The sequence below is a fragment of the Gouania willdenowi genome, chromosome 4 (genome assembly GCF_900634775.1).
Source record: "Gouania willdenowi chromosome 4, fGouWil2.1, whole genome shotgun sequence".
In the NCBI taxonomy this organism is placed as follows: domain Eukaryota; kingdom Metazoa; phylum Chordata; class Actinopteri; order Blenniiformes; family Gobiesocidae; genus Gouania; species Gouania willdenowi.
Window position 1 is genome coordinate 15593131 of NC_041047.1, and position 19414 is coordinate 15612544.

Here is a 19414-nt window from a genome sequence, read left to right on the forward strand (position 1 = left end):
ATGAAATGCATCAACACACGGGAAGGGAATCAAGTTGTTTTCACATGGAAAATTAGGTTTCAATTACATTTTTTTTTATTGGTAAATAGAAACACAAACCTATTTAAAATGTGCAAGATCTCTTTCACGATTTTTCTTTAAAAAAAAAATAAAAAAAAAAAATAAATTAATTCAACAGTAGTTCAACCTTGGCAATGAAAACTATTCTAATTCTTATGAACCTGCATCTGGTTCATTGACCACCAGGTGGCGTGTGATGCCACATGATTTATTCCCTAGTGTAAGATTTTTAGCAACCCTATAATAGGATAAAGAAGAATACTCGGATCATAGCACGTTTCATGGTTTTGTTTGCGCCTCTGTGTTTACAGCTAAAATTGAAGGTGTGATCTAGTGCCTCTGCACTGTTTTTTAATGCCGGTCTGAGATCAGATCAACCCACATAGTTAGTTTAGTGGCATTAGTGCAAAATACAGTGGGTTTACCAAACCAAAATGGAGCTGTCTACAAACTGATGGTGTGAGAGCAACTGGTCTAACTGTAATACTCATTTTAACACCCACTTCTATGTTTATCACTCAAAATTCAGGAGGAAACCAAAGTTATCAAACACTTAAATGAAAATGATCAGGTTTTAGCATGGAGTTTAGGATACTTTCTGCCTATTAAATAAAATGTACACACAAATATGCAAAATATTCTCATACATACTGTAATATCACATAAATATGCATCAGGAGAATACCCATTCATACTAACATGCGCATAAAGACGTGGAATATTCCCTTGTTGGTTCGATTATCAAAAACTTTGAAATTTTATTATCATACATAATTATCTTCTTTCAGTTTAAATAATCTTTGAATATTTGTAGCTTGTTTTTTTTTTGTTTTGTTTTGTTATTGTATTTATTATTATTTTAGCTTTAAATAGAAATTGAACTATTCCATATTTGATCATGTCTGAGTTTTGATATAGATTTAGATTTAGATTATACATTATTTAATCCCACAGTGGGGAAATTAGCATGTTGCAGCAGCCAAAGACACAAATATTTAATTCGCATCTTTAATTTGCATTTAATAAAAAAAATAAATAAAAAGAAACCATTGCATTTAACATAAATATTTGTTTATGGGAAAACTAATGTTTTTTTTAATATTTATTTTTTGTATTTATTCATTTACTAGATGTGAAGTAGAGTATTGTTTTTACGGTATATGGATCAAAGTGTGTGGCTGTTTTTTTTTTATTTATTATTATTATTTTTTTTATCAATGGCATCTTTTACGGCACATGCGCAGTGGGTCTCCTGCTCTGCCACTTTGGTTTCTCTTCAGTGCTGGACGGTAGGCTCTAGAGTCTGGTTCTACTCTGCTCTCCCGCTAACTGCTATGTCCCACCGGACGGACCGCTGTGTGTTTTTAGCTGGGACCACCACTACCGCTACTGCTGCTGTTTACACAGTTTAGCGACGCCTTTTGTTGTTTTGATTTAAAAGGGGAGCGATCACACTTCTCACCGCTCTTTATGGTCCCGTTGTCGCCACTCTCCCCCTTTCTACACCGGCCTCCGGGGCTAGCTGCGGCTACCAGAGCGGGGACAGAGCCGAGCCAGCTGGACGGAGGAAGGGCAGGAGTTCACGTTAGCACGAAGGCTAATCGGTCGGACGGATTGAGCCGGGATTAGTGTTTAATCAAGTAGTCTGCGGGGAAACATGAAGATAACCGTGGATTTCGAGGAGTGTCTGAAGGACTCCCCCCGATTCAGGTATGGTTTGACAGTTTTTTATTCATTTATTTTAATTTTATTTTATTCCGCTTAGGAAGCCCAAACTGTGCGGCTAGCATAGAGTTACCCCCGGGCTGTCAGAAAGTAAGCTGCTCCCAGGGTCGTTGCCCGTTGCTGATGGGCTATTTTAGTCTCTTAAGAAAGGCCGGAACAGGGTCACCAGAGCCCAGCACACACCCTGCCCTGGACAGAAAAACAGCTTTTACTACTTAACGTTAACACATAGACACACACATTAGTACCAGTGCCTCATGTGACATTCAATGAGTCAGGTGCTTTCAGTGCCACGACACAGTTTGGCCCTGGACTGTAAAAATGATGATCGATTTTTTTCGAAACTTCTCCTGATCTTCTTGTTTCCAAAACTGACCCAACAATTGCAAGACAGTCACTTTATGTTGCCTTAACGTTTGATGAATACACACAATGAGGCTGCTGTACAAGATTACTGTAATTAAAAAAACAAAAGTAGAAACTACTCCTTAGTGATATTTGTTGAATTATTAGTGCCTCCAGGACTTGGAGCTACTATTAAAAGGATGGTGAGTTGCTGCCTTTCCTTAATCGAAGAAATACCATATTACTGTACTTTTGCTGTAAACCAGTGGTTCCCAAACGTTTTGGACCCAAAGACCCTTTTACAGGGGATACACTTCTTCAAGGACCACCTCACAATCCTCAGTGCCATTTGTACCCCTAAATGCATGAAGAATTATCTATATTTTGAATGTTTTATCTAAAATATTTGAGATTGTAATGATGGAATGAACTTAAAGACTACATTGTCTTGTATATATATCACAGAATGTGTTTAATGTATTATCAACTAACAAAATAATGTTTTTGTACAATTTTGTAGCCGTTGAGACATCACACTTCACAGTAATACAGCAGTGCATCATGTCTAGTATCCATATACTGTGCATATGAAGTATTTATTTTATGATTGATGCATTTTTAGTCGCCATATACACTTTAGTAATGATGCAACATGAATAACAGTTGTGAAATAATCACCCACCCCCAACCCACGGTCAGGGGTCAACCGACCCCAGTTTAAGAACCATCGCTGTATATTATTCATAGAAACATGGTGAAAATAAAAATCAAATCCACATTAAGATGCTATTATTTGCATTTTTATATCATAAAGTGACTTTCTTTACACTGAAATGCCGCTGGTTATGGTCAACCACAAAAAAAAAACAAAAAACAAAATTGTGTTTTGGTGCTACTGCCCAATGGACCATCATTATTCATTGTTGACATTTCAAAACAACTCTGATCCTGGAGGGTTGCATGTTGATGATGAGGGCTTCCTAACCACCACACTATTGTTAGTTTTTAGTGTGTTTATCCTCCAGCTTCTATGATCAAACTTAAACTTTCCCATAGGACATGCTTGAGAAATTGAAAAATCTGGAAACAAAACAAAGGAGGAAAAAAAAGAAAGACGATCTTGTAGCATTTTAGAAAAAAGTTGATCCTTTTCATTTGACTTGCATCCACTTGAGCCGTTTGCATTTTGTTGATGGTTTGTGTTGCAAGGAATGTTTGAATCTGCATCTCTGATTTTTCCTACACAGTCTTATTAGTGGTTTTGCTTTACTGATTATTTTAAAATAGCATGGATTTGTAAGAAATGTACTTTTCCACAATTTTTTTTGCATCCACACTGGGTACTTGTTTCCTTACAGGTTTTGGAAAAAACATTGGACATTTACTTGTTGCAATGATGTTGTTTTTGTCTTTATCACCATTATTAATTAATTTAATCTTTGAGTGTCCTGATGCAATTACCGGTACATATAAGGTCACTTCATGCCAGTAGTGGTAAGAGTATGGTAAATGATAACCTTTGGAAAGAGTATTGTATTGGAGCTGATTTTATAACCAGCAGCTGTAAATCTAAAACCATTCATTGAAATGTTAAGGACAAGCACTTTGTTATTTTCTTTCTATAAAAACACAATTGATTATTCGAAACTCAATAGTTGACCATCATTTAGTGGTGGCATGATATATTTTATTGTCATATTGCAAAGGGCTCTTTGTCCTTGTTGTCTCTCTGTGAACGTGTGTTTTCGCTCGGTGCTATTCTCTGCAAGTGCATGTTTTGATTAAAGCTTTTCCCATCTTCCTTGTTGCTCCCTCGGCCCACTCACAGTCATTGCTGTGAATGTGAAACCCAGTCAGGGAAAGATGAGAATCAGATGTTCATGGGAAGTTTGTAGAAGAAAAGAAAATGTTTTATATTCCATGCTTTTTCTTTCATTCCCACAGTGGGAATCTTCTGTTTGTTGTAACTTCAGTTTACATGTTTTTTCTTTACTGTGTGTGTGGTACTGCCAGTGTTTGCCACCTGCCACCCATCTTTGCATGGCGACGTATATTACAGTACATATGTTCCCTTTTTGTGAACTATCGATGTTGGAAGATAGAGATGGAAATATCCATCACCATTTTATCACGCAATATTTTTGGAAACGCTATTGTACAGCTGTCCATCAAATATTTACTCTAATGTATTAATGTAAATAGACACTACCAATGACCCATTGGCCTTCATTGCTAATGGTATATTTAGGGAACTGTTGTCGTTAAACACGCAAATCTACAACCTTTTTGTTATGGTTGGCAATGGAAACTTGGCTGAGTTGGAGAAGAGGACAAATGAAAACATGTAAAAGACTCCAGCAGCTCTCGCTGAACATCTGTTTCCATTTTTGTGTTTGCTTTTAACTTTGTGCACCGAGAATATGGATCCTTGAAATGTAGTGAGGGTTGTATATAAGTAGTAATTTGGCACACCCTGCATCACTTTTTTTTTTAACTCTCATCTTTTTCAGCCTGTGAGCTGTGTTTGGTCACAAACCAAGCTTTTTAGCTCCCTGCAGGAGAAACACAGCGGTATGCTATTTTGGCAGTAAACTCTTCTAGCCTAGTTTTCCAATTGAGGATTTGTTGAACTTGCCTCAAGAGATTTTCTGGCTCCTCCTTAAAATTCTTGTCAAGCCATATTTTTCTCTCAATGTGAAAAATAAAAGTTTTTCTGTAGAGAACTTTCCATTTTTCCATTATTTCCTAAAATAATACTGGAATCATGGTGCGTCATTTTATATTAACATTGCAATGTTTTTAGGGGTGTCCCGATCCGATATCGGATATCGGTCCAATATCAGTCTGAAAACAAATATCAAATTAAAATTTCCAGTTTTAAAGTTTTTAAAAAAATTATTCAATTGTAGAATACTGTAGATATTATGTTGACGGTTGCTGACTATTGTTCTCTGTTTGAAAATAAGTAATTATTTAAAAAAAAAAAAAGAAAAAGTAATAAAAGTATGTATTATTCATGCTGATATTGCATTGGATCAATATTGGTATCGGCCGATATGCAAGGCTGCAATATCAGTATCATATTGGAAATGAAAAAGTATCGGGACATCCCTAAATGTTATAATGTTGACACCAGCGCCTGTCACAATCAATTTTTAAAATCTTTTGACTCTTTATTTTGTCATCTTTTTAATTATTTTATTTATGTACTTTTGTGTGCTAGTCTTTAAACCATTTTTTTTTTTTATCTTTTATTTTTTAATAATTTTTAACTTTTGTCAATCACATTTGCACATTTCTGTGAAGCACTTTGATCTACAATGGAATTTGTAAGAAAGGTGCTATATAAATAAAGTTTGAATGATTGGTTTTTATACATTTTTTATTAATATCCAGTGGGAACAAACAAATAATTATTAACACTGTGCCAACACCCACACATCAAGCAGATATATGTAACTTTTTCTCCACTGCTATGGCCCCAGTAGCTCCATACAAACCATGACATTAAATTAAACTTAAAATATCAACAGTTGACCTGCTGTGGTCTGAAAGCACACACCTTCCTCCTGGTTCGTTGCCTGGACTTGAATAGCTAACCACTTATATTTAATTCAATTCAACTTTATTTGTATAGTGCTATTTACAACAAAGTCATCTCAATGCGCTTATCAAAATATAAAATTTATAGTAAGAAAGAGAAAACCCAACAAGATCCACATGAACAAGCATTTAGCGACAGTGGGAAAAAACAACTCCCTTTTAACAGGAAGAAATCTCCAGCAGAACCAGGTTCAGAGGTGACAGCCATCTGCCTCGACTGGTTGGGATTAGTGGACAGAAGGACAAACAGAACAGGATAGAGAGATAGAATATCAGAGTGTCCCAGACTAGTTGAGCTGTGAACCACAGATCAGGAACTGCCATCATCAGCTTCACGACACCTGAAATAGAGAAGGGCGAGGAGAAGGCACTGACTGCAGAAAAACATGATACAGTATTATCAAGTCAGCCTGCCTTGGCCTTGGGCCTCACTACCAGTGGCCTAGTCATTACTTATTATAAAAGTGACAGATCTCTTTCCGTTTATTGGCAAGCTAACAGCAACTCCAAGATCTGTAAATGCGACTGTTCACAGACGAGCCCATGTCTTCTTTAGTGGTTAGGTTATGTTATGATTCATACTAAAATGGTGGAACTGGGATTTCTGCAGAGGCTTTTGATACATAAATATACTTGTGCTGGAGCCTATTGACACCTGTAGACTGGTTTAGACCCATGCATATCTGCTCACATGGAAAAACTCTTCTCACAAGTTTGAGAGCCAGGCAGGAAACAAATGCCAACATTGCCTCCACCTCACTGACTTTTCTATACTATTCTAGAAAGAAGCAATTTAAAATGGCATTTGTCTTGTCAATGTTATATCCTGATATTTTGCTCCCTGTTGGTTTTCCTGTGACTGAGTTTGGCATAGTGCCATTGTGTGACATCACTGCTGGGATGTCTCATATTGCAGTTTGTCCTGAGTCATTACTGCCAGCTGCTGGGAGATAAACTACGGACAGACTTTTCCTGTGCAGATCATGATTAAGAAATGGAAATCAATCTGCCAGGCTTGTTAGCATGACAAGCATGTAGTGCTTTAATTTAATGAAGTTGTGGTTAATTTCCCTCTAAAGGTTATTAATCAAGACAATTAAAAGCTGATGAATTATGCACAGTAATGCTGTACGGCAGCACATTTGGTACTGTATTTAGGCAAGGCAAGGCAAGGCAAATTTATTTGTATTTCATACACAAGGCAACTCAATGTGCTTTACATGATAAAACATTCAATTGTTTAAAATCAATATGAACATTTAAAATCATCAGTAAAATCAATTCAAATCAATTAAAATCATCAGTAAAGAACAGGACATTCATTATACTTTACATTTCAATAACTGAAGCAAATGTAAACAAGTGAAGTTCAATGCGTACGTTAGTTTGTAGGTTTTTAGGCATCAACTGATGATCTGAGTTTGTTTAATATTATATTGTTAATTTGTCTTATTTTTTGACTGGACTCTAATTTCCTAAAAATCCTACAATTGTTATTTTTTGTATGTTCTATTTATTTCAGTTTTAGGTTTCACAGAAACAAATACGCAAACATTACACAGTGAACAAACATTAATACTGCAACAACAATAATAGAGACACGAGATTGGTCCATATAATAAAGTATGTGGCATCAATAGCATGTTGAAATAATGCCACATTTACGTTTTTGCCCATACTATATGGTTACGTCTACCAATATGTTGATCTTCAAACCTGAATCAAACCCTGTGTCCTCTGTTCAGTGATTAAAAAAATAAAATAAAGTTTTAAATAATTTTTTCAGTGCTGCTCAACACAATTGCTTGTTTGATTGAGTGATTGATGCAGCACAAAGTTTAGATAATTATTTTGTATTTTATTAAACTTCCTTATATGAATTACTTCCTGTTACATGCTTCTCTATTATCTCTATGTATATCGGTAACCCGTATCACCACTTTGAATATTTCCTTCCTGTTTTGTGCATGGCATGAGGAATAAGGACGTGTTGTGAACATAAACAAGTGTTCACTCATCACAATACGTTTTCAATGAATTTCTAGAAGCGTACCCGCATTTCTCTTTAGGTAATGACTTCATTATGTTGATGTTGTTGAAACTCAGCGATGGTTTTACCACAGCAGGAGACCCCCGCTCCACTTTATGCTATTACTCAAACAATTACAGGATCTACGTCACAGCCCTGTATTCTTCACATTTCCATCCACGTAAAACAGTGTTGTATTGTTTGTTGGAAGCAACTGTTACTCAAGTAATGGGAAATTAAGCATGCTCAAGCTATTCGTTTAATGTAAAACTACAGATGCCTTTTGTTTGTCATATTAGTTAACAAAATAAATGATAATACACGTGACAAAACTGCTTCTAACCATCCAGAAAGTTTACATTATTCCTACAGAAGGATCATTTTTAATTAAAGTCTAAATATCAGGGACCTTACTCAACTATTACAGGAGCTAAAAAGTAGCGTTGAACTAATGGCAGAACATCTTTTCAAAATATGACTCTAATTTATATTGTTTACCCATGCAGGATATGGTGGAGGCTTCCCCATATATTTTATTAAATCACTCAAGTAATTTTCTATGGCTGTTGCCATAGTAACAAAGTGTAGATTATTCATTAAATTATTCCCTCTTGTTACCGCAATGAATCAACTGACTGTAAAAAGGGGAATTCATTATCAAATACAGTTACCACTCTGATTGCACTTACATTATGAGGCTGCAAAAACAGTTTTAGTTTTTCTCTCCTGGCTCTATTCTTTATAGGAATATATTATTTAAAAGCTGCTCCATAAAACCAGCAAATAACATGTCAGAGGATTTCAGAGAAGAGAACAAATACCCACACAAGAAAGAAAAAAACAATGTCTAGATTACATTGGGATTGGAACTAGCTGAACATGTGACGATATCTCGATACGGTGGTATATTGCAATATTTTCCCGCACGATCGATTATCGATATGTTCCCGCTAAGTAATGTTTTTTTTTTTTCAAAACCTTTTCTGCTTTTTCACTAAAATGTGCAGGTATATCTTCACAGAAATGTTGTCACTGTTTGTTGAAGGAACCAATATATTGTTTACTGGAATATTGAACTATACTGGTGTCAGTGGTAAGAAAGACCCTATTTTTTGTGTACAGAAATCACTATTGGAGATACTTATTCTTTTACATGTTGACACTTATTTACAGACATGTTGCACTAAAATAGTGTCACTGTTCATAGGACACTTTTTAAAGTGGACCATTTTCATACCCGCTTATTCCCATTTAACAGGGTCGCGGGGGTCTGCCGGTGCCAATCTCCGGCTCTCATAGGGTGCTGGGCGGGGGTACACCCTGGACAGGGCGCCAGTCCATCACAGGCCAATTCACTCCTATGGGCAATTTAGAGACTCCAATCAACCTTACAGTCATGTTTTTGGATTGTGGGAGGAAGCCGGAGTACCCAGAGGAAACCCACGCAGCACGGGGAGAACATGCAAACTCCACACAGAAAGGACCCAAGTCCACCCCAGGGCTTGAACCCAGGACCTTCTTGCTGTGGGACGGACGTGCTAACCACTAAGATAAGATAAGATAAGACTAAAAATAAGGCCTTAATTCTTATTGAAATGTCTTAAATCAATGTTTAAAAATTGATTGTAATTAGTCTCACATTTCAAAATAAATGGTAATGTATAGTTTACGGTAACATCGCACAATCACAACAGCGGAACCAACTACAAAACAGTGACGTGGTTGCAGCGAGACAGATGTGCACCATGCTTTTAGCAACTTTTAACAACATGGGGAAATGTAAATGTAAAGAAAATTGCCTGTCCAACAAAAGATTTTTCTTAATGGTTTTTATTTGTTGTATTTTTGTTGTTTGATAGATTTCTGGCTATTTTTGTAGTCCTCTTGTCTATTTTGAGTGACTTTGTGACAAAAGTGTATTTTATTTTATTGCTTGTTGATGGCATTGGCAAATACACACTGACTACGTAAATGAGTGAAATAAGCAATGTACGGTAGTGTGCATCCAGCGCAAGGCTGAATTCTCAACTCTCATTCTTTTAAAATTAAAGACATTTCTGATTCTGTTTTACCATACAAGTCAATTATTTGGACCTTAAAACAGTTTATTTTGCTTTGGTTTCTTACATGAACCTTGTGTATTTATACCTACCTGCTTTTTGCTCAGGACATCCTGACTCCATGTAATTCAGGCTCTATAAGTACAGTATTTTACGTCACTCCTTTCGGAATGTAAACAAATATTTGACTGTTAAGTATTTATCATCTGAGGTGTTTATTAAAAAGGTCCCCTCCCCAACACTGATCCATGGGGCTGCATTTTTAAACCAATTTCAGACTGTACACCTTGCCAAAGGCATGCAATTTTTCAGCAGTCTCTTTCAGTATCACTTGGATTATGTAGTAAATACGATGTTGTCACGTATACTTTTTTTTTCCCATGCTCTGCAAGTAGTTTTCAAGTAAAGCTGGGTTTTTAGTAGTTGATAGAAAAGTCTGCATCCTTTGTTCTCTCTCGTTTTCCTCAGTTCATTATCCAGGCCGAGGCTGGATGTGCTCCAAGGTCAGAGCTGTGAGGCAACAGCCCGGTGTTCAATTTGCCAGGGCTCCTCCTATTCCTATTCTCTGTCAGCACTTTCACAAGTTCTCCCTGTAGGCTCAGGTTTCAAGATCTGAAAGAAATGTTCTCATGGCTGCAAATAAGCACAATCTGATAAATGAAATAGGAACTTCTTTGAAGCTATAAATGCAAGTTATTCCCAAAAAACGAAATGCTAAACTAAAATATATATCCACCTTTTCTGGACCAAATTACTTTTGATTAACTGTTTTTTTACTTGAAGTTTACCCACTCCTGTTGGCCTTGTGGAGGGAAGAGATTTACTATTTTTGATAAATGAACACACTAATCAGGAATTATTACCATGTGCACAATATTGTGTAGGTTTCCTTTCTCAAGGCATGAACTACACCAGACTTTAGAAGGGGTATGTGTTAGTCATTTTGCCAGTAGAATGCCAGTTTTTACAATGAATCTAAATATTTTTATAACGCTCACCATTTCCTGTAGCTGTTGGACAAAAAGCAATCAGGTCTCACAATTTATTCTTAAGCTTTTGACCGAGGTCAGCGTCCGTGTGTGAGAGAAGCAGTCTCTTTATTGCTTTTGACCCCGTTTCTGCCCTCCTCATCGACTCAAGTTCTTAGTTCATCCCGCTTTGTTTGGGTTGCTCTCTAAATCTCATGAAACAAGCTGCAGCTGCCAACACTGTAGTTTTTCTGATGAGTGAGATTTGTAGAATAATAAAGACCAGATGTTCTGAGAATAAACAAAATGATGCCATTTCCTGCCATTGATTGTCAATTTCAATCAAGATCAGTAATGTTTGCCTGGTTTCTTATTGTTACAGTAAAAGTAATTGATAAGTTAATGATCCATTTATTGATGCAATTAGTGCTCAACATGGCTGATTTGATGGGGCTTTATTTATTCATTAGGGTTTCTACACTCATTCTGTCATTGGACTAATGACTGATTATTATACCCTATTATTGGTGACATAAGCAGTGTACATATTATGTTTCTGAAATCTTTATTTGCATTTGTAATTTCATTATTTTAGGATTTTATGCCAAAATTCCTCAGACAGGATTTGTTTTCTCTCTAAGTTATGGACAGATGTTGACAGATGTTGCTAAAAAGATAAAGAATCTTTTGCACTATGCCATGGTTGTTAAAGGACCAGAAAAACTACATAAAATCCTGTAAAATCTATATTGAAATGTAGGGCAAACAAAGAACAATTCATCATTATTCTCAAATACCACTAACTTTCTAAAAATGCCTAATCCCAGGGAACATGCAACCAGGGGAACAAGCAGGAAATCTGTCTGTGAGGACCATAGACTACACTGATAACTAAATAACCCAGATTTTATTTATTGGACAAAAAGTAGTGTTTTGTGGCTCTGACTTGCAAACAGTCTGGACAATTGCCATTTGGATGTTTCTGTTGCAGAATAATTCAAATTTTCCTTCTTTTAGCATATTATTGCTGAGTCATTATAAACAGATTAACATTATAATGAAGATAATTGCTGATCACACAGGTAGAGCATTTAACTTTCAACTGATATTTGTTTCTGTATTTTTGTGTGCTAACCCTTCAGTGTTAGATTATTTGCAGTCGTATTGTGGTGACTCCAAACTATAGCTTGGTCAACTTAGGTTGAAAACTATTAGAATTGGATGAATTGCGTTTTATGGGGTTTTCAGGTTTTTGCATTAATGTAAAGGTGGTAGTTTTTTTTAACCGCATAGATGACAATCGGTGCAACCAAGCCTCCAGCTCTGGCTTGGAGATAATTCTTCGCTGTCATAGTCTCCCAAAGCACGTAGGCTGTGGATCCTGTGGGCAGCCAAGCTGTGTCTTGTCACATTTTATAGGGCTGAGAGCCAGAGCTGCTTTCAGCACTACAAAATGAACCAAAATGGCAGCTCTTTGGTTGGGTAGCCTTATTGGATGTTAATCAGGATATCATTGGTGTTACCACTAAAGAAATGAGGATGCAAATCAAACAAACATTGATCAATTGTTAACAATTATTTGACAGCAGAATAATACAATTAAATCCTTTTTATACAATTCATAATGAATGCAAATGTGAGGATGCATCTGTGTGTGGATTAGGAGCTCTTATCGCTGTCTCCTGTTCTTTTTTCAATGGTTTTAATCTGGTTTTTCTGTCCTGACAGGGCCACTATAGAGGAAGTGGAGGGGGATGTGTGCGAGTTGGAATCCAAGCTGGACAAAGTGAGTACCACCCATGAAAAACATTGCCTAATTGTTGTTCCGCTGTAGAGAATGACAAAGGCCATCCTGTAAAGTGGAAAAGCAGCAGCTTTGTCAGCAGTGTATCCTCAGGCTGGCTGTTTAATCAGAAAGAGTTTACTCAAGAATTTTACTACACAAAATACCTTAGCGCCGCAAAAGTGCACACACTTGACTGCACTTATAGCTCTTATTGTGCAACAGAGTAGTATGATTTACCAAATGATGACTCAGTGTTTCAGATGACACGGTGATTAAGTGCCAGTTCATTGCTGACATGAGGGAAAGTATGGTGAACTGCCTAACCTGATTGTGCCTTTGCTTATTTCCTTTTTTTTTTGCTGAAAATAAACAAGCTCCATTCCATCTTAGATCATTAAATTAGTGGTTCCCAACCACTGGGCTGTGGATTGCTACTAGTCTATGTTATATGTTATAGTGTTTCCTCATAAATAAGGATCTGATGAATATTAGCAGAATCACTCCAGTCCCAACTAGTAACTGAGAGTAGTTACTGTGCTACTTTGAATGAATCCAGCTTTTACTATTGTTGTCCCTAATTCAAAGTGATTATTTTAGTTAAACTGTCCCTCCTTTGAATGCATCTGTACAAAGCCAAAAAAAAAACGTTTGTTTACTGCTAAAGGACAGGACCTGCTCACAGAAACGTACTTCATTGTTCTTGGAGTCTAACTGTCTCTCTCTCCACCTCTGTGACTCAGCCCGTCCTCACTTCCCCTCTCACTGTGGAAACGAAGGATCTGTGAGAGTGGGCGAGATATTGGCTTTCTCTCTCTCTCTCTCTCTCTCTCTCTGTGTGTCTGTGTCTGTGTGTGTGTATACTTTATTGTGAAAATATTGTGCTGTGACCTGGGTGGAGTCAAGTCCAGAGATAGACTTTTTGTGATCTTTCTATCTGAACTGCATCCATGTGTGTACAGTGTACACTCGCACACATCTGCACTCATGGACTGAACTTTTATTGTCGTTTGAGTCATTGGCTGGATAAAAACTGGCTTGCTCAGAGGTGATTTAATATAATCACCATGTTGTTCTTTATATAGAAAAAGCCACATATAATGTGATGGGTGGTTGCTCAAAGAAATTTAGGTCTGCTCTATATTGGAAAAGTTTGTTAGCTTTTTAAAATGTATTCATACATTGAATCTTAAATAAATTAATCTTAAGTAATTTTGATAAAATCTGTTTACAACTTGGTGTTTTTTAGCATCGTTGTGGCAATAATGTGTAAGAGTGGCTATCAATGTCTAGAAAATGTCATGAGTTTAAAGAACTTTGCTCTTGACACTTTGTTTTGAATCAGGTGTGTGTGTGTGTGCGTATTGCACATGCTTGAGTGCGTGTGTGTTTTAAAAACCGACAAAGTCTCATTCCTTCGCTCTACACCCACGTCTGAGAGCTGAACTATTTTTAGCAGCCAACCTGCACAGTTTTAATCACTGGATGTCTGGAAAGAACAACAAGCTATGATTAAATTATTTGTTCAGTCAACATTCTTCTCAGTTAAAGTGCAATTATTGTGTTTTCTTCACACCTTTAACATTTCTACTTCCTTCTCCAGCTGGTGAAGTTGTGCATCGGTATGATTGATGCTGGAAAAGCCTACAATGCAGCCAATAAGCAGTTTGTAAGTGGGATTCGTGAGCTTGCTCAGCAGTCAACCAAAGATGAAGTCATAGAGGTAAACTAAACAGTGACTTTTCCTTTTTTATTAAATGTGTAGGAGTAGAGGTGTCTCGATCCGATATTGATATTGGATATCGGTCCGATATCAGCCAGAAAACGAATATCGGATTTTATTGGACTGCATCTAAAACCACTGATATAAGCGCCCCGATAAAGTTTTCCGCTCCAGCAATTCTATCCATATGTGACTGTTGTTCACACTCCAACAAAGTAATTCTAACATTCCACACTACAAAATAAGTAATAAATGTATGTATGATTCGTGCTGATATCGGATCAATATCGGTCATATCGGACATTCCTATGCAAGAACATGGCAAACAAGTATAACAAAAAACTGTACATGTGGAATTAAAGCATTCTTGTTTTAACTTGAGTCTTAAAGGCATTATTGACCTTTATCTTTCCTCCGTGTCAAAACCATTTGCTTACTTTTCAAAGCATTACTGGAAGAACTAGTAAACTTTGTGCAGTCTACCTTGTCATGGAAGTCAGAGAATCCACTACTAATGTATCTGTGCTGTAGCTTGTAAGAACAAACTGCATTTTTACATTCTTAGAGTAATACAGCTTCAAGTCTTGTTTGTGCATTAATAATTTCATTGCATTGATTGTCAATAATAACCCTTAATGGGTACATTTTGTGATTTACCTCATTCCTGGTCTTCTTTATTTTTTACAGTCAAGCCTCACAAAGTTTGCTGAGAGTCTGCAGGAGATGATCAACTATCACACGGTAAGCTGTATGTGCCTTGTGAAAGCGGATGTACAGTCTTTTGTTTTTTTTTCCCCTTGTGCAGCTGGGAGATGACGCAGATAACTGGATGATGGTCTGGAACGGCTCTATAACTGTCACAGCTCATATTTATGGCCAGGAAGGACAGCAGCAAGCAACCAGATTAGATAAAGAGGTCTGAGAGGAGGGATAAGAAGAGACAATAAAAAAAATACCATATAAATTATTTTATTAATGTACTATACTTCTCTGTGGTTCAATTTGAAAACAGTTGAGGTTCAAAAACACCTAAAAAAGAAAACACTTTCATAAAAATGTGGTTTTTGGAAAAAATGAAAACATTTGTCTGCTACAAAAACAATTTAGTTTTCTTGACCAAAGTCTGAAGATTCCTTTGGGAGTTCATTCAAAGCCGTGGTAGAGAGGAGTTTCTTTTTCTATGAAATCTCAGCTTCCCATGTTTTTGGAGTGTCGAAATAAATGCATTACCATGGTTATGGTCAGTTATTTGTGAGACCACTCTATGCATTAAGTGTCACTAAAAAATGGCGACGCTACTATCCTCTGTTTATTGAGACTGTTGCTAACAGATACAAGACAAGGAGCAGCCAACGGTTTCTGCTCCAAAGCAAATATCCTTTTCCTGACTGTCAACCCACATCTCTTCTAGTGTTGTAGCATCAACCAGCACTGTGGCGCTGTAAGCACATGAACCTCAAAGCAGAAAAGTCCTGGGTTTGATTCCTGGGTTGGACTTTGAAACTTATTGTGTTTTTGTGGTCTTTCCAATGCGTCTGAGGGTTTTCTCTTGGTACTCTGGTTTGGAATGGAAAACACCAGTCCAAACTGGTCAGAATAGTTTATTGCATTCAGTGGAAACTGCTCTGAATCAACTTTCCGACATGACCTGTAATTTAGTTGCTCATTTAATGTAGTGACAACTAAAGCACGGTTGATCTTTACTTCAAATCTAGTCTTTGTGACTTGGAAGAAATATTTCTGAACAGTTTCACATTCTTTTTGTCTCCTGTAACATAGAAAAGGTAATTGCTTACTAAGTCAAAATAATTTCCACGATCGAGGCTGGAACTATGTCCACATCTTCTTATTGCAAGGTCAATTACAGGTTACAGTTTTTTTTTTTTATGCCATAACCACAAAAAGAAATTAAATAATTAAACTTTATGAAATTATTTTTTTAACCTAAAACAACGATTAAAACTATAGACAGCGTAATACACACTGTCTTTTACTTCACCAAATCTGCACACTCATGTGTTTTCTACTATGATAAGAAGGCAAATTATAAATGAAGTAGATTATACACCTTTAGTTGTTTATGCAATGATTGTACTATGCTCTTTGTATTGGCACTGTAAGCTCTGCTGTATGTGTGTGATGAGTCACATGATTCTGCTGCACGGGCAAATTTTCACAAGGTTTATTACTGAATAGACCAAATATTGTCACTTGCTCGATGAACTTTTAAGTAGCGTTTTTAAACTAGTCCCAGTTCAGGCCAATGACTCACCATTAGAGACTGCGGTGGCACCAGCTGACTGTTGGTCAGCGGTCTGTCACTCAGCGAACGTTCAGCACATGATCGACTGAAACACAGAGCTCAATCTGTTTGTAACTGTTTGCATCCTTCTGCCACTCTACTCATATTGTCTATAAGGACTTGAAAACTGCAAAGAAGCCCTGTTTAAAGTGCTTATGTGGCTCATTGCTCAGTAGGTTAGCAAGCAGGTTAATGAGGGCATGACTCACTGACAGAAAAAAGCCAATCCCGTCATCTCTGCTGTTTAAGTCTTTATGAGGGGGTTTACAAAGTCAGCACTTGTGTAAATTTAGCTCCAACAGTAACACAAATCTTTGCTGACTGGCCGATCACACTTGAAGTGAATTTATCTGCTGCGCATTCATTGATAAGGAAGCAATGCGCTGGATTTTTGATAAATGAATTTTCCATTTTCTTGCTTTACAGATATTATTTGATCAAGCCCAGAGATCAATCAAGACCCAGCTTCAAACATTTGTCAAAGAGTGAGTATAATGTAGCTGAAGATGCGACCAACTTATCACAAAATCAAGCGTTTAAACCTTGGATAGTCAAGTTTAATAAACAGTAGTTTGTGTAATCTATCAGAAAATACAATGAAATGTAACCAAAGCAAGACACACAAAGCAACTTCTTCTTTTTATTCATATAAGTGAAATAGAAACATTGTATTTAAATGTGGGCAAATGGTCAAGGGTAGACACAGTTTTTAATGATAAAATTTGTTGAAGAATAATATTTCAACTTTAATATCATATCTCCTCCTGTCAAAACTCCTCTAACTTTGGCCCTTTAACTGCAGAATATAAACATATTAGGGCTAAAAAATGGCAATAGAAACACTTGTACCGCTTAAAAAGCAGGAAAACATGGTGCGTAATTATTTCTCAGCTCTTCATGGCACCAAACTATCAAAGGAATTGATGGTCGTGCACAGTTTGAGAGCCTTTACTTGACCCAGTTCTGTTCATTTGACCCAATTTTGTCGTTCTTTCCAAGAGTTTCAAAGCCACCTTTAACCTTTGAGTGTCCCTGTTGCTTAGCTATGTGTTTCATCTGTAGATAACAACTTCCTCGTGCAATGCACCATACTTATTGTGGGAATAATAAACCACATTAAAGTAAGTGAAATGACCCTCGTCTAAGTTATTGGAAACTTATAAAATTATAAAGTAAGTGTTATTATTATGGTTATACTGTTTTTAATCAGTTTCAGGAAGGTTTCTGGGTTTAGGATGTCTTCATTTTGACTGAACAAACTAACTATGCTGCATAGAAAGTCCTTAAGCAGAAAAAAAACCTGCATTAGTTTAAGACGGTTTCTCCTGAGGAATGACACCCCCGTGTTTTCTTTTTGCTTTGCAGTGACCTACGTAAGTTTAAAGATTCTAAGAAGCAGTTTGACAAAGTGAGTGAGGAGAAAGAAACTGCGCTGATTAAGAACGCTCAGGCTCCTCGCAACAAGCAGCACGAGGTGGAAGAGGCCACCAACATCCTCACTGCCACACGCAAGTGCTTCAGACACATCGTCCTCGACTACGTCCTACAGGTGCACAATCAATGTCTAATAATCTGCATTCATTGCCAAGGTCAGACTGAAATGTTGCACATATTTCCTATAAAGCATCGTACTATTTAGTATCAAAATTTCAGTTTTTAAAATAAATTCAGTGCAGTAGTAGTGCACATTACCTAAGTTTCCTATTCAGTCCAAGTACGTTTTGGCATTTCAGTCTAAACCATCCAAGCCATCAAGCTTGTCTCATGTTCCTCAAATATAAAACAGCAGATTTGCTGACATCCAACTTTCTACCAGGGAAAAGTGGAACCATTCTTGTTGTGGTCTAAATAGAACCATTTATTCTGCTGAGTAAGACTAATCGTGCTGATGTGGCACAGAGAGGAATAAACCACAGCTGGGCTCGATTCAATTGGATCCGGACTGGAGCACCTTGGCCCAGCTGCCCTTTTTTTAATGTATTTGCACTAAACATTACAGTGTGCTATATTATGGCTACAGTTTAAACACATTTCTTACTCTGAGTCTAACTGTGGGAACCTCATCGCACCTCAAACACCAGCTGAAACTCAAATCAAGCAAAGTTTTTTTTAATTTAATAAATAAGAAGATGATTAGGGTTGAACTTAGGATAATAGGAATAATAAGGTCTGACCGGATTAAATAACTTGAGGTGATAATGGAACAATGGAACTCAGAATCTAAGTAAGCTCAGTCGATCAAGATTTAACTGTTTCAAAGGCTCAGATGATATACAGTAAGTTCAGACATTAACGTGATTAATTAATAGCAAACCCACCATTTCTTTGACCAATTACTCAAAAATAAATAAAAGCAAGTGTAGTGCAAAAATTCTGTACAATTTACTTCCAATTCCCCATTAGGAAGTATTAAAGATCCTGCTTTAAAAAAGACCAGGAATACTTTTTCCTACTTATTTAAGTAGGAAGAGACTGCACTCAAAGCAAACCAGGTTCCTCTGAAAAAGCTGAGGCAAATGATTCTGTAAAAACAGGTAAGAATAGATGTATCAAAATATTTGAAAATTTTAATTTATTTCAGTGCATAACAAAGAATATTGAAGAATTGCAAACTGACTAAAATTACATTTTGTTTTACCCAAATTTAAGCAAACTTCAATTTATATATTTTAAGAGGTTGTGGTCCAATTACCATACTCATATTTTTTATATTGTATATAATATCCACTATAAATTGGAAAAAGCCTTTTAATGAACTCGCTAATGGTGCTCACACAACACAATTGTGTATGGATAACTCGTCAGAAACTATTTAT

General features: G+C 36.6%; 1 protein-coding gene across 5 annotated transcripts in view; it reads left to right on the forward strand.

Annotated features, from left to right (window-relative positions):
- Positions 1 to 1317: 1317 nt before the first annotated feature.
- Positions 1318 to 19414, forward strand: part of LOC114461710 (arf-GAP with coiled-coil, ANK repeat and PH domain-containing protein 2-like) — a 46315-nt gene continuing 28218 nt past the window's right edge. For all 5 annotated transcript variants that reach the window (XM_028444004.1, XM_028444008.1, XM_028444006.1 and 2 more), the window contains exons 1-6: positions 1318 to 1770; positions 12519 to 12576; positions 14177 to 14296; positions 14984 to 15037; positions 17025 to 17083; positions 17964 to 18147. In XM_028444004.1, the coding sequence (XP_028299805.1) occupies positions 1718 to 1770; positions 12519 to 12576; positions 14177 to 14296; positions 14984 to 15037; positions 17025 to 17083; positions 17964 to 18147 (528 nt within the window). In that variant the 5' untranslated portion in view covers positions 1318 to 1717. The remainder of the gene's footprint in view (positions 1771 to 12518; positions 12577 to 14176; positions 14297 to 14983; positions 15038 to 17024; positions 17084 to 17963; positions 18148 to 19414) is intronic.